Source organism: Caretta caretta, chromosome 2, assembly GCF_965140235.1.
Source record: "Caretta caretta isolate rCarCar2 chromosome 2, rCarCar1.hap1, whole genome shotgun sequence".
Classification (NCBI taxonomy): Eukaryota; Metazoa; Chordata; order Testudines; family Cheloniidae; genus Caretta; species Caretta caretta.
The window spans coordinates 2,280,095-2,296,289 of record NC_134207.1 but is presented as its reverse complement, the minus strand read 5'-3'; the positions used below and the strand labels follow the sequence as shown (position 1 = coordinate 2,296,289).

The 16,195-nt window shown below is 53.4% G+C and overlaps 1 protein-coding gene across 6 annotated transcripts in view; it reads right to left on the bottom strand.

The window, feature by feature from the left end:
* Window positions 1-16,195, bottom strand: part of MROH1 (maestro heat like repeat family member 1) — a 112,622-nt gene that overhangs the window by 18,247 nt on the left and 78,180 nt on the right. For all 6 annotated transcript variants that reach the window (XM_075124862.1, XM_075124861.1, XM_075124863.1 and 3 more), the window contains 2 exons: window positions 4,818-4,955; window positions 2,931-3,045 (listed from right to left, as the gene is read on the bottom strand). In XM_075124862.1, the coding sequence (XP_074980963.1) occupies window positions 2,931-3,045; window positions 4,818-4,955 (253 nt within the window). The remainder of the gene's footprint in view (window positions 1-2,930; window positions 3,046-4,817; window positions 4,956-16,195) is intronic.

The window sequence follows — 16,195 nt, the reverse complement described above, 5'->3', positions numbered from 1 at the left end:
CCTAGTTCCTTCCTGGAAAAGGAAAGGTTAATTCTCAGGAGGGGTCCTGGAATGAGACCCTGCGCAAGGGGGCCTGCAAATGCCTCTCGCTCCCTTATGCATCCCCGGGGCTGGAAACCAAAGCGAGACGAACTGAGCGCAGGAATAAGGGACAAGTTGAAGTGAGGGTAATTAGCCACTGAATTTACCAAAGGATCTAGTGGCTCCTCGGCCACTGGGAGCCTTTAAAACCCTGTGTTAGCTCAGCAAGATCTGGTGGGCTTCAGACAGCAAATACCGGGCGAAAGGCCCAGGGCTGGGTGCGCAAAGCGCCAGATTGGAGGACAAGGGTCCCCTCCGGTTTAACGCCAATGAACGTTTGGAGTCAGGGATTAGCAGCTATTGACCCAGCTCTTCACGGTTTCCTTCCCACTTACACGAAGAGAGGGGCTGGAGAACAAAGCTGAACCGAGCAGACCCGAGCTAGTTACGGGCAAGCAGTTCCTCCACGCAAGGGCTGTCAGCACCCAGCACCCCACGCCCGGGAGGCTAGCAAGCGGGAAGTCGGAGGAGACCTAGCTAAATGGAGATCACAGGGCCGCTCTCCCAGTGGGCTCCAGGCCCACCCCCTCAACTTGAGGGTGATGCTATGTACTTGAGAGGAACGCACTGCCAGGAGCAGCTAGACACCCCACAACAGAGATCCTGGAGACCTCTAGGTCCTGGGGGAGCGTGTGCCAGGAGGAAGCACCACCCCTGCCCATCAGCTCATATAAAAGATACAGGCCAGCGGTGGTGTCCGCCCTGCGACATGGAGCTCAGAGGACAGTTCGAGTCGCATTCCAGGGCCAGAAGGGACCACTGTGATCAGCAGTCCGGCCTCCTGTGTAACAGGTCACGGAACCTCCCTAAAATCTCCCAAGAACAGAAGCTTTGCAGGGACTGACAATGGCCAGTGACGGAGAATCCACCACCACTCTGGGGAAACTGGCCCAACAGTTAATGGCTCTCGCTGTTAAAAAAAGTCTAGGCCCGGTTTCCAGTCTGAATTTGTCTAGCTTCAACTTCCAGCCACTGGATTGCGTCAGACCTCTCTCGGCTAGATTGAAAAGCCCATTATCAAAAGTGTGCTCCCCACCTAGGTACTTACAGACTGTGATCCTGTCACCCCTTAACCTCAGCTAAATAGACCGAGCTCCTGGAGCCTCTTGCAGTACGGCAGGTTTTCTAACCCTTTACTCATTCTGGTGGCTCTTCTCTGACCCCTCCCCACAACTGAAGAAGGATGCTGAAAAAAACTGGACATCAGAACTGGACACTGTATCCTCGCAGTGGTCACGCCAGGGCTCAGGACACAGGTAACATAACAGGGAATCAGCAGAGAGGTTAACACACCTTTGAACCCGAGTCCCCAGGGGTTTGTATGGTGATCTATGGACCCAATCACAACTGGTGGCCAAGGAGATCCCAGGCAGCCGCCTTGCGGGGGTGGGGGTGGGGAGACGGACGGGACGATGACACTGACTGCATCTCTGGCTTGAGCTGCACTCACCAGTGACCGCAGACCACTCTGCCCAGGGAGAGGTGCTACTCTCGGCCAGGCTTGCAGGGGCCTCAGGGAAAGCGTCCATCCTTTACACCCTGCACCACGATCGCACACGCAGGAGAGGCCTGAGGGCTCAGGGGAAGCCTTAGTACGAGCTGCAGCTTGGGTCAGCAAGGCCGCCGACTTCAGAATCTCCCCCACGCCCTGAAACTGCTCTGGGGCAATTAAGCCACTGCAGATTTGGGACCCAGCCCCGGGTTGGTGTCTAGGTGGGTTCCCCTCCCCCACTCATCCCCAGGCTGGATACCGGCCAGGCAAGCGAACTTTTGGAGGGTGAACTAGCTCCCTTGGGCCTTTGGCAGCCGTTTTGCTGGGTCAGACCCGTGGAGCGTTGGAGATCCAGGCAGAGCACTGGTCCTCATGACCGACTCCAACAGAGACCGAGCGCCCCAAAGCAAGGTTGTGGCTTTGAGAAGAGGCGAGGCCAGGGCCACCATGCACACCTTGGATCTTGTTCCATTGTCCCGGCGGGCTCGGGGAGGAGGTGCAACACCATAAACCCTCCCCTAGCACTGCTGGGTCTGGAGAGGGAGAGGGACCAGGCCTTCGCACTGCAAGAGGGACAGGGAAGGGCGAGAGCCAGCCGCAGATGCCCAGGCAGGTCTGGCAGCACAGCTCTACCACGCCCAGCGACACGCCATGCCCCAGCTGCTTGGGGGCCAGCCCACACCTCCCGACTGCCGCTTGGTCAGGTCAGCCCCTGGCAAGGAAGGGACGGCAGCTCTCACCTCATCAGCTTTCCGAGAGGGAGAGACGCAGGCGGCTGCTTCCTTCCCCACAAGCTCGAGGGCGAGGCAGAAACTGCTATTTTAAACCCTGCAAGGCCCGAGAGCCAAGCGCACTCGAAAGCTGAAGCAGATTGTGGGGCGGCAGCCAAGAGCAGGGCCCTCAGCCCCCCCCAGCCACACAGAAAATAAAAACAGGGCCCGAAGCCCAGGCTGCTCGAACCACTGAGCATTTACGAGGTGGTTAGAAGCAGGGCTGGAGCTCTGCGGATGGCAGGCCGCGCTGCTCTAGGGAACATAGACCACGGCAGCAGCCCAGTGTTATAAGAGCGTATTACGGTCGGCTGGCCTTGCAGCAGGAATGGCCTGAGTCACCTCATTCTTTACGGTGGTATGTAAGGAAGGGTAAGGTTATGTCTTGCTGGCTCCTGGCCCCGATGTGGTAAGAGCTGGACTCCTAGGAGCACGTCTATGCCATTCCCTTTAACGGAGGGCCAGGGAAGCTGAAGGGGACTGATCAGCAGCGCCAGCCTGCTGGACTCAGCACTGCCTCTGGGCTCTGCTGCTAACCCCTCGCCCCGGTGCCCAGGAGCCAAGTGGGGCGCCCCGGCCCTGCTCACCTCAGCGAAGAAGGCGGTGGTGGTGATCCTCTGGCGGTCATACACACTGTTGAGCATCGGGAAGAGATTCTTCACAATCAAAGGGAGCTTGGGGCCAGCGTGTTTAGCCATTGCCCTGGAAGAGAACACCCCATTACACGGCATACAGGGCAGGCTGGCTGGCGGCATTTGCCTTTTTAACTCAGTAGCACAAGAATCAAAGTAATCCCCTAGCTCTCCAGAGGCCAGCGTTAAGGGCACAGTAGCCAGTCTGAGCCCATTGGAAAAGCCAGTTCTAGGCAGTATAAGCAGCCATCCAGGATATCTGACCTGGGCAACCAGAGCCAGCCCTGGGCAGAGGCCCAGCCAAAACGCCGGCACATCCCACCTTCGGTGGCGCAGAACCCTGACAGTGGCAGTTCTGACAGGGAGATTACAGCCATGGGGTCTCCTGGCCTCCTCCAAAGCTCAGGCTGAAGTGCCAGGAGCCACCGGACAGTTTCACTTGCTTCTCCCTAGCCCACATCAAGCTTGGTAGGAAGTTTGCTTTATTTTGACAACGAAGGGAGAGTAACACCAATACCCCACCCCCCTCCAACCTCCATGACCATGTGTCTGAGCTCCAGGTGAGCACCTGCAGCCGCGAGGAGCTGCGTGGACACCCCGGCTCAGGGCTGCCTAGCCCTTTACACACAGGACAGGCAGCTGGAACATGTGTCTTGGCAAGAAGAGGCCCCCAGCAGAGCCCCTCCCTGACTGACTGCCCCTCCCCCCATGCTCAGGAGCTCCAGTCCAAGCCTTGGACACCCTCCTAACAAGGGCCAATCACCTACAGTGCAGGGACTCCTCCCACCCTCAGCCTGGGCGGCCCTTGCTCCTGGTGGCCAGAGCCTACAGCCTGGAGGTCTCCCAGCCCTCATATACAAACCCAGGAGACATCTGAGCTCTGACCCATGTCCTCTGTCAGCACAGAACTCTCTCCTGCTGGCCCTTGACTGGGTCCCCTGAACCCGCCTCCTCTGCCCTCCAATCCAGAGGGAACAAGCTGCCAAGAGTCTTGCTCCACTGGCTCCCCTCCTCCACTGCATTCAGGTCAAGCGCCTGTCCTTGCCTTTCAGTCATGAGTAGCTTTGATCTTCATATTCCCACAGACCCCATCCCGGCTCTTTGGTGCTGCATCCATTAGCCATGCGAACCCCAGTGCTCTCAGCCTGCAGTGCCCTCCCTTCTCTTGGCCCGGTGCTGCCAGGCTGCCCACAAGGGTAGCCAGCTGTCACTGGGAGCAGGGAAGCTGCGGGTAGCTTCACAAGCCTGGAGCCCAGTGCTTCCAAGCCCTGGCCCGAACACACCGTTCCACCATTGCCCCCAGTGGGAGCTCTGCAGCCACAGCTGCCTTAGTGCATTTGCCCTTTGTCCCAACTGCCCGCTGCACACCTGGTCAACAGGCGCCGGGGGGCTCTGTGCAGCACACGCTGAACTAAGGTATAGCCCTGTGCCCGGAGCCTTCCTTCGCCCCGCCTCCACCTGACCATTCGCCTATTGCTGGACGCTGGAGAGGGGCGGGGTACAGAGAGAAGGCGACGGGCCGAGGCTCAGTTTTCGATACCTCACCGTGTAGGTGTCTGCGGAGAAAGGGCTGAGGCCTGTCCACTCCAGTCAGCCACTCCTAGCGCCCAGCTCCACCCGGGGCGGGGGGGGTGATTTCGCTCCAGATCTAAAGGAGCGACGTAGGTCCTGAAGCACTGAGATCTGCTGTGCCACAGCGCCCTTCCCAGCTTCCCCTTTGTCCTGCATCGCTCCCCATTTCCCGGGGGCTGCCCTACTCCAGCAGATCTCACCCAGCCCGTGCACTCTGCTGCTGATCCCAGGCTGCAGGGGGACAGGCTGCCTGAAGAACTCCCCTCTTACCTTGCAAGCAGCATAATGCCATCATGGTGCCTATCAGAGCTTTTCATCAGCTCCCAGCCTCCCGCACTCTCCACAGACTTCACCACCTCGTCACTGCCCCCTTGGGTCAGCATGGCTCTCAGGGCTTCCACCGCACAGCTGGACCGAGAGAGAGAGAGAGAGGTTCTTTTATGAAGCCTGCATGCAACTTGTTCGTAGTGCAGCGAACAAGGGCGCCAGCCAACGGGGAGTGCTGGCCAACGCACACCACAGTACATTAGAGAATTCTGCACAGTGGCGCATGGGGTTATTCAGAGGCGCGAGGGTACCTGAGGACTGAATGAGTTATGTGAAGGCTTTAGTTGGAGTGAGACAAACCCATAACTCACGGCTACCTCCATTTCCACCAGGACATTTGCCGTTAAAGTGATCCAAGACAACGGACTGAAAAGTGAAGAAGTCCAGAGCTACTATAAGGCGGCTTTTTTTTTGCATTAATATTTTATTGGTAGGGATTATTTTGTTGCAAGCAGAGAGCAACATATGGGAAACATACATTATCCTGTCAGAACAAAACAAATATTAGTAATGACTAAATCTTAGGCTTCTATACAAGAAAGAGGACTGTGTTTACCACACATGTAAAGAAAACAAAATCCCGGAGAAAGAACAGCTCAGGGTCAGGGACTTTTAACCCAAGACTGCCATGCTCATGCTATTCGCTTTGCCTGGAGAACAAATGAATATAAACTGGCCACCAGGAAATTTAGACTAGAAATTAGATGAAGGTTTCTAACCATCAGAGGAGTGAAGTTTTGGAATAGCCTTCCAAGGGAAGCAGTGGGGGCAAAAGATTTATCTGGCTTTAAGATTAAACTCGATAAGTTTATGGAGGAGATGGTATGATGGCATAACATGGTTTTGGTAATTAAATATTCATGGTATATAGGCCCAATGGCCTGTGATGGGATATTAGATGGGGTGGGATCCAAGTTACCCAGGAAAGAATTTTCTGTAGTATCTGGCTGATTAATCTTGCCCATATGCTCAGGGTTTAGCTGATCGCCATATTTGGGGTTGGGAAGGAATCTTCCTCCAGGGCAGATTGGAAGAGGCCCTGGAGGTTTTTCGCCTTCCTCTGTAGTATGGGGCATGGGTCACTTGCTGGAGGATTCTCTGCTCCTTGAAGTCTTTAAACCATGATTTGAGGACTTCAATAGCACAGACATAGGTGAGAGGTTTTTTGCAGGAGTGGTAGGTGAAATTCTGTGGCCTGTGTTGTGCAGGAGGTCAGACTAGATGATCATAATGGTCCCTTCTGACCTAAATATCTATGAATCTATGAAAAAAAGCCTAAACCGCGGTGACGGAGGCTCAGCAGGTTTGGAGGGACTGGCTGAAGAAAGACCCGCGTGTGCGCAGAATTCGTGAGCGCTGAAAGTTCTCTTCTGCTGCTGTAAATGCACTCGCCATGTTCTGCAGCAAAGTTGTGTAACTGCAAAAAACCCCAAAAGATCCTGGCTCTCCTTCGGGACAGTATATAATCTTTTCTCCAGCATTGTCCAGAATCCAGACTAATGATGGAAAATATAGAATGAACCATTGTACACATGGAAATTAAAATGGATACACGACTGCTAAAGAAATATTTCTTCAGCCTTGTTTTTATTTGTGTCCTTTTATCTAGCTCTCTCCGCCCCAGCGCACACACAGGGTGCGTTAATAACACGAGCTGTATACATGGAAAAACCTCTGCATGCACGCGGCACTAAACTAATGGCAGCTGCTGGGTTAGCCTCTTTTTGAGGCATCCCCTTTTATAGGCAAACTCTTGATCACCCGCGTGGGGCAGCTGCTGAGCGTGCTCCTAGGACGGGTGAGTAAGGAGACTAACTAAAAAACAAGGGGTGCAGCGGCTCTGCACTAAGTTGCCCTTCCTCACCCAGAGAGTGTTTCCACTCCACGGGTGCAGGACAGACCATGCGGCTTGTTGCCTGCAGCTTCCCACTTCTTGGAGATGCCCCAGTGGACTAGCCATGTCCTCCCACAAACACAGGGAGGCATGGATCAGCTGCAGAGGGTTCTGAGCAATCAGAAAAGAGTAGCTAGGAACAAGAACCAAACCAATCCTGGACATCTGCCATGGGCAGGAGTTTCCCAAACAGGCCGTCAAGCATGTTTTAACTGGCTACTGGCACAAGCCTACCTCATTTGGCAATCCTGGCCTCCATTTTGGACCCCGTGTATAATCTGGCCCATCAAACGCTGCCGTTCTCTACTTTTTCCATCACAAATGTTTTTCCTACAGAACTAGTTTGCATTAACTTTAGGGACTGAATTCTGGGGGTAAAATGCTCTTTAGAGCCTTACAACTGCCATCAATAACCTCCTACAGCAGCTTTCAGAAAAAAGCAGTTGGCCTGCATTTACAAATGATCAGTGATGGCAAATCCACCACACCCTGTTAAATTAACCATTGGAATCGTTACCCTCACTAGGCCTCATTTCCAATCTGAATGGGTCTAGCTTCTACTTCCAGCCATTGGATCCTGGTAGTCCTCTCTGCTAGATCGAAGAGCCCATCGTCAATAGTTGCTCCTCATGTCGGTACTTACATAGTGATCAAGTCTGCCTTTAGCCTTCTCTTGGGTCGGGTGCATGGATGGAGCTCCATCACTCTAGGGAAGGGCTTCTAATTCTTTCATAATTTTTGTGGCTCTTCTCTGAACCCTCTCCAATTTTTTTGGCATCTTTCAAAAGAGACACACACACACACACACTCCTACAAGAGGACCATTTAATAGTTTCCCTACCATTGCAGGAGCCTCAAGCACCGGGGCACCCCAGTGCCTCCTATTCTCTACCTGGGGCACGGAACAGTCTAGTCTCCTGGGGGGCTGCAACAGTTGGGTCCGATTTCTGTGGCTGGGTTTAGTGCATGGGTCGTGGCCTGAGCTCACCGGGGTCAGACATGATGATCTAATGGTCCCTTCTGACCTTAGACTCCAAATCCACCTCCTGTATTTGAGATCATGGATCTATCAGGCATTAGTCTCTACGTAGAGTCAAGGGACCCTTTGTCTGGCATGTGTAGGTGCTGGGCAGGAGACCACCACCAACCTCGGACAACATCGAACCGCACGGGACACCACCACATACTTCACGCAGCGAATGACCACACCCATCTTGGGATAGGAGATCCCTTGAATTTAAGGTGACCCAAGCTGTTCCCTTCTTTGTCGCTGTACTACATGACTGCATCCAGATACAGGTACTGCTCATATCCAGCACCAGCTTCAGCCTCCTTGCAGCTGAAGCCTCCAGAAAATTAGTTTCAGAAAATGAACGGCACAATATATGCAACTAATTCCCATGCCTTCTCTTTCACGATGGCTGAAAATGGTTTTAGCTGTAAGTGGAAGAATGGGAGAGCAGGTGATTTAGCAAGCTAGGTTACTTGGGATACCAGCTTCATATATACACAGAACAGCTCTCCACTTCAACATCCACAGGAGAAGCGTACACCAGCTATCCACAACTTGGATGTCAAAGCCCTTTGACTGGGGCAATGTATCCAGTCACCCAGCTCCCAGGGGCAGCTGTTGAATAAGGAGAACAAAGTCACCTTATTTACATGTTCTGTACATTCCACTCAGTACTGAATCCCAAGTGTTTCATGTCAGTGTTCTTCAGACTTGTAGCTAAGACTGGCTATTGCAGACATCGGTCATGCCAAATGCTGAACTGCTTTTGGAAGAGGCAATATCTGCCCAGTGTGTTAACACAGCAGCTAGTGCGTCCTGAACCCGGCTGTAATACCAAGAGCACCCCTCTCTCACCATCCCGATGTCAGGGTGACCTGTAACCTTTCTGCTGAGCTGGAACGCTGATCTACAGAAGCCTCTGAACTTTTCCAGCTGCATTCAGCATAAGCAGCAGCCTGGGACAAGTAGAACCCAGGGACTTTAAGTAGTGATTTTCTTGGTGCACAAGGAAATTAGCATAAAAAAAATAAATAAGATATGCATGGCTTTGGGTGGTGGGACAGTAACTTTCTGGCCATTCCATACAAGGGTTCCAGCAGCAAGTTACAGAAGCTATTTTGCATATAGATGTAATGCTGCATTTTAGGGACTGTGCTGACCTCTTTGTTTAGAAAAATGTTTTCATACACCTTTTCCTAGCGCGGTATGAAAAGTTAGTCCAGATCCACTTCTCTGTAAGCTGCCAGCCCAGCCCAGCCCAGCGGGGCTGTGTATCCAGTTAACAAGGGAGCTGCTTTCCCCACTCAGTTTTTGGTTATCAAAGGCCCCACAGGGAGGAAGTCCCGACAGCTGGTAAGTCTGACTTGGGGACTGGCGAGATCTGACCAGCACATCAGAGGTACTGCATGAGCTGGGAGAGGGGTTTGTTCCTCATGGTGCCCAGCGGGGACAGCCTGCTGGTCAGTCAGGAAGACAGGAGTGTTTAGGAATGGCACTCTATAGCTGAGGGCACCCAGTCAGGAAGAGCTGGCCACACCATAGCGTAACCCTGGATGGCCAGTAAATGTTCCTGGCTGCATCACAAGAGGTATGGGGAGGGCTGTGGTTTGAGGGGACTAGCAGGAAGTCGAACAGCTGCACTGTGGCCAGACTTGCGGTATAATTAACAGCATTCTGATCAGGGTACAGCAAGGAGAGATCCTGGTATGTTCAATTGTGTGTTTTTCTGCATCAGTCTCCAAATAACTCAGTCCCCACACAGCAGCTACCTCAAGGGAATGGATTCCACGGAGCCCAGGCAAGGACCTGCTGGAGGCCTGCCCGATGAACTAGGCGAAGGAGACCGTGTTCTGAAGCTGTCCTGGAAACCGTAGACTTTGTGAGCAGGCCATAAGCCATGACCCCTCAGATGAACAGTTAAGAATGCAGCCCCTGCCCAGTTTGACAAGCCATGGATATTAAGGTGCTCGCTGGCCCTACTGAAAGCAGAGGGCAGGTAATTGTGCACAGAAGAGTCTCAGCTCAAGAATCCCCCTATCCCGTGACAGGGATGGTTAAACTGAAGCAAGACACAAAGCCAGTGAGCCACATCAATAGCCTCGAAAGGCAGCTGGTTAAAGTCAGTCGTTTGCTAGATTTGCATTTTCCAGTGTCCTATAGCCACTTCCTGGCTTCCCAACAAAAGCCCATCTCCTCCAAGGCCTTTTCCTGCCAAGCTATCGTATTCACCTTGACCAGCTCTTTGGCATTTAAATATCAGCAAGACTTAGAATTCAAAACGTGTACAGGAAATTATGAATATTGCAACCAGCTCCTGGGAGCAGCCTGGAATTTCACATCTCTGCATTTTTCCTGTACCTGGGACAAAAGCAATTTTCCCCGCATTAATCAGCAATGACTTCAGATGTAGAGCCAAAGTTCCCCTGTTTGCACCCAATGCAGTAAGAGCAGAACCAAACCCCAGGGACTGGGACGTTCTGCTGTCAGCGTCAAGGGCCAGGCAAGTCTGGATGTGGTTGGTAAGAGACCCTCCCCCCACCTCCCCAAATGTAGCCATTTGATCAACCGATATCACCGCAGCTTCCCGCCCTGCAGCACTGCTGTGGCTCTGGAGTAACACCTGCAAAATTCAGCAGAGACCAGAGAGCACTTGGCCTTGCCTATGTCGGGTTTCTTCCTGTTGGTAGCCAAATCTCTAGATCCCCAGAAAAAGCCACCTTTTCACTTGAGCACAAAGGCCACACTCAAGACAGTCTTCAGGGAGCTTTTGTCACATGCCTGCTATTGACCTACTTAACCCTGTATTGGAACCCTTTCCAGTCCCGCCACTCGCCTTCAGTCTCCACTGCACCCCATGCCATTCTGCTAGGTGCTCTTTGGGAACGTTTGCTAACAGAGTTGGAATAGCACCCCCCCCAGGGAAGGTATGAGTGCCTCACAGTCCACTCCTAACTACCTGAACCAGAGAGAACCCTGGAGAGCCCCCCCCTCTGGGAGCTGCAATGCAATAGTGACCCATCTGCTCTCTTCCACCTTCAGCTCTGAAGACTTCAGGATAATTCAGGGACTCCCTATCCCTTTTGCAGCCAGCATGTTGCAGGGAAGAATAACCAGTTCCCACTCAGCAGAACTGGGTCTTCTTGCAACCTGACATTCTCTCCAACAGGTCTGGCCTTTGCTCTGCCTGACAAGGGATCAGAGAGGCCAGTTCCCGTACTGCTAAAGGGAGGCACTCGGGAGGAAGCATTTTAATGCTTGATCCAATCTGTGGCCAGTGGCACTCTCAGACAGGACAGCAGCAGTCCCACTGTATTTGGATTCTTGCCCCAACTGTTCCAAGAGTCAGTTTTTTGGAGGAAGATCTGTAGTTTCTGGCTCCTGCATCTCCCTCCCTGGGAGGCAACCAATTGCTCCAAGTTCCTTTAAGTGTTCCTCATGTTATGGTGGTCTGGGGTCTGGCTGAGATCTCTCACTGTGCATCTTTTCCAGAAGTAATTAAGGAGGAGGAAGAGCGATTTGAGAGAACAGACAGTTCTGGGTGCACACGGCCAAAGCCACAAAGAGTGCAAGTGACTTAAGGAATGGTGAGAATTTCGGTCAGGGTTCACAAATAGGGTGGCTGTCAAGGCTCCTGCGAGCAGATCCCAGAGAACAGAACCCTCCCAGAGCTGGGCTGGAGAGTGGAGGACGCAGCCAGGAGGAGGAAACAGCAGCCGTGTGGAGCAAGCTCAACTTTAGCTTGAGCCACTTGAGCAGATTTTCTTTTAAATTTTGTTTTAACATATGGTCTAAATAAAACACTAATCAGAGAGCAGCTTTGCTAGCCAGCGTAACAACCTGTTTCCATTCATTACAACTTTGGGCTGGAAAAGCTACCAGAGGAATTAGTGGCAGCTTTCCAGGCTGAACACAGGGCCTATCAGGCTTCGTCAGATGCAGTTTGCATCACTTTAAAGTGTGTCATGGGCAGCCACTAATTCAGACTCTGTCTCTCCACCCCCAGCAGACAGAGCACAGCTTTTCCTTGCCATCGTCACAGCACAAACTGATGAATGGAGCTTGAATCCCCTAAAGTGGCTACAAGTCCCAGTTCTGGGTCCATGCAGCCTTCCCCATGCAAGTCGGATTTCCCCGAGTAAGAGGCCACAAAGAGCCACAGTAAAATCTGCAAACCGCCCCCCCAGGCCAAGGGGAGTCTGGCATAGCTTCCCCTTGCCTGGTAAAAGTGGGGCAGGAATCTCCAAACATCAAGTGCAGCACGTGCCTCACACACACGATCCAGCACACAGCAGCTATGCAAATCTTACAGTCCGAGGGCAAAGGAGGGTTTCCCCCCCCAATCAGATTCTGCACGTTTTGCTGTAGCCGCCCTGGGCCTGACACCACCGCTAGTGACTGCAATGGATCACGGAGGCAAGGCTTGAAGAGGGGTTGCCAAGGCATGGAATTTGGTAAGAAGATGCACGTTTACCGCCTAGTTTTCCTGGTTCGCTGGCGTGCTCCCCATGCGGTTTTGAAGGCGGGTGCCCCATAGCAGCGATCTCCCCAGGAGTGTTAAGGGTGCAGCAGGACACAGCTTTGCTTTGCTGCCACTGGGTGCATCAGTCAGAGCCTCAAGGTCAGCTTGTGGGCACGGCTGAAACCTGCAGCCTCCAGCATCCTAGTCAAACCAGCGCCATCTATTGGTACCAATAGAGAACTGCCTGTCTCCTCTCCCCAGGCAATGAAAGAAGCGCTGCTCGGGATGCAATGAAGAGCGTGAGTTTTGTTTCCTTCATGCCAGTAGGTGAGGGTGCTGGGCACAGCAATCCTGGTTCAGTGCCACCTAACGTGGGCATTGTCCAGCATCTGCCTGGGGAACAGCCAATCAGGCTCCTCTTCAAGATCACATCGGCCCCAAGTTTTGCCCCTCAGTGCTGAAGAGGAGAGTTTACAGAATCCCCCTGCTTGGGGGGGGAAGAGGGGTTTGAAAGCATATGGTGCTTGTGCAGGTCTTTCACACGGCAACAAGGGAGGGGACAGCTCTCAACAGGGAAGGGACATTGTAAGAGCCCAGACCCAGAGGAGTGACTTGGGAGCAGGGACAGAATCTGAAGTTACCCAAACTCCTTTTTGAACACTGCTGGCCCTTCGTCCTGCCTGCGACCCCCAGAGGTAAGATCAGAAAGATGGCTTGTGTCCCTCGAACCCTAGACACAAGCCAGCAGCATGTCCTGACTGGAGCTGGCCAGTAGCCAACGGGAATGCCAGGACTGATGAGGCTTTGCTGTGAGGCACATGTGCTGGGTGTAGATGCAGTCAGTGAAGTTACACCATCCCTCAGCTTCCAGCCGCCCCATGATCAGCAGGGCACAGGGCTGGGCTCCCTCAACACATGCTCAGACAGCTGGGAGGTAGAGCCAGCCCCATACACACCGCATGGCAGCGGGGATACCAGCAGTCACGGGAGTTTGAGGCCACTGCATCAGCCAGCAAGTCTCTTCAGCAGGTTTGACTGTGGCCAGCGCCACTGTGCTCATCAGCCACATCCCACCGAATTTGCTGTTTGCTCCTCCAGTTCTGGGGGAGGGGGGAGATGGACTAGCCCACACCGCATGCTGGGCTTCCTGCTGGAAGTCACAATCCATCCAGGAAGCTGGTGGATGAGTAAGAGCGCCAGGCCAAGATTGGCAGTGCCAAGGAAGCCGTATTGGTGCCAGAGGCAGCAGAGCCCTGATGAGCAGAACCATAAAGCATTTTCCAGGCCACACAATCCGGCCAAAAATGGTGCAAGTTTAATATGCTCAGGAGCGGCCTCGGGGCACATGACACTAAAGTCCCAGAAACCTGCCTGCCAGTCAGCAAGAGCCATCTCATACACACCGCAACCTGACTGGCTCTTCTCTGACAGATCACCCTAGCAGAGGGTGCCCTCCCTCAGACGTGTTCTCTCCCAGCCATCAAACACTCGGTGCCCTGTAGGAGGAATCAATGCTTGGATCTACATTTGTTATTGACCAAGACATTTGACAAAGAACTCAGGACTGATCACGTTAGATGAGGAACTCTGCCCACTGAAATCCAAGTTCAGGACTTGTCCACATGTGCAATTGCTCTGGAATAGCAATTCTGCTTTAAATTCATGTCCTAACTTATTCCAAAATAGCTGTCGTGTGCAGATGAGCCCTGAGGATCACGAATGCATTAGGCTTTCCCCCAGTTTCCCAAACTCTGCCAGAATATTTCATTTATAAACACAGCGCACAGAAGACACTTGCAAGCAACCTACTCATCAGTAGCCACATGGGAAGCAGCTCCAGCATTGCAGGGAGCCAGTCAGAAAGTACCTTAGCACGTAGCCCCATTTCGGCTTCACGGACAATAAAAGAAAGTGTCACTGTGCAACCCGGAAGGAGAGACAAAGGTGTGGAACCCGAGCAAGAACTGGGGAAGATCTGGTGGAGGAGGGATCTGAGTCAAGCTTGAAGGGAACTAGCCATACAATTAACTCACTCAGAGGGGCCACAAACCATGACCAGACTGAACGGAGGGATCCAGATGAACTGGAGCATGAAGGGCCCGACTCTCAGTCACACATGAACGATCCTGATGTGCACACAAGATGATCAAGAACCAAGGTCGGAGTAGACATATCACAAGCAGAAGCAACTCAACATGTCACTCATTTAGGCACAAGACTTCCTGAAGAGGTGGCTTAATGCTACTAGCGAGAACGGGTCTGGACAGGCCAGTCTCACCTCTTGGACAGCTGGAGAGTGTGGATTAATATCCTGTAACTCCTGCTGTCAAAGCACCTGAGCCAGTGGTGTGAGGCAAAAGCACACAATCACCCACAAACCGCACGCATAATCCTTGCCCTTTACTAAATGGCAAGGGACAAAGCTCCTTAAAGAAGTCTCTTCTGTTTGCAACAGTGGTATAATTTTCTGGCCCATGAACAACATAAGCCCAAAGAAAGATTCAGCCTCCAGCTGCCCTGTCCGTGGGAGAAGGGTGTGCAGATCAGACCTGAGCATGCGCAGGCCACTAGCTGCCTGAGGGGGGCACCTCTAACGGCTCCAAGGACTTTTGTCTAGAGCAGCACACAAGTGTGTACTCCAGCAGCACCGACAGCTTGGGGGCTGGGTTACTATTCTGCAAAGCCAGCCTCTAACCTACTCTGCAAATACAACTAAGTCCTTTCAGTTGGGAACTGCGGAGTTACAGATTGTGCAGGGATCTACGTATTGCCGCTGGATACAAACCTTGGCTAGAGACGGGAGAGAGAACTGCTGAGTAAGTGGATCACGTGCTTGAGGGCAAGGGAAGAAAAAGCTTTGGGGGATGCCCAGTAAGACAAGAGGCAACGCTTGTGGGTCTACCTGACCATTGCTGCTGTCCCTGGAGGCGGCCCTCTTCAGACTGCTGATGGGGTGGTAGGTCACCCAATGACCAACCAGCTTTTGGAAACCGGGCCTAGAAAAGGGAGTTTGCAAGACAGCCATTACCATGCAGTGATCTTCACGAAAGCACTGCCATGCAGGTTCAGGGTACGCACGGAGAGAGCAGCGGCTTTTCCGTGGTGCTCACCAGTCGTACCCAAGGCCCCCCCCCCCCCCCCCCCCCAGCCCCACTGAACGAGCAGGGAATGAGGCAGAGGAGTCAGGAGGGCAGCACAAGATCAGACAGGAACAGAAGCCAGGTCAGCGTCCACCCACAAATCCATCTTTCCTCGTGAGGGCAACAGAAGCCCTTTGGCCCAAGGCACTGCAGAAGAGTAGTCTGGTGACCGGAGGAGACTAGAAAGGCTGAAGACACAGAGCTTGGAATATCCTCCATGCACCAGAGCCATGAGTACTGCCAAAAGCAGGCGTTCCCCAGTAACGCAGGAGGGGATGGTCATCGGCAGGCTAAGCCCAGAGAGTCAGGAGAGCAGTCTGCCAGCACGGTCACAGAGAGCCGAGGACCAGCGGCTGGGTGCTGGGAGGGTGCTGGAGGCGATGGACGGTACCTAGAAGGGACAGGTCAGAGCTCTGCCACAGCGTACGCAGATCACAGAGTCAGAAGTCCAGGGACTTGGCCACTTTCCCAGCCTGACCCCCTCCCTGCAGGTTGGCAGCCAGAGCACTCAGGACAAAACGTCTCATGAGGGGGCTGCGCTGCCCCCTCTGCAGCAGCCCACCCTGAGGGGAAATGGGGAACACGACTCCCCATTCCAGTGCGTCAGTCAGCGATTAAAACGTGCCAACGTTTGGGTCTGCAGGAGACAGAGCAGTTTGTACCCCAGTTTCCCCCGGGCCCCGTTTCCAAAAGGCGCGCGCGTATACGGGCAGTTTGGCAGAGGGGGTGGCTGCCCGGAGGACATGGGGAAGAGCTGCAGGGCTAGGTCGGGGACACCATGCCCTGGAAGTAGCAGTAGGCCAGGGCACGGCGCAC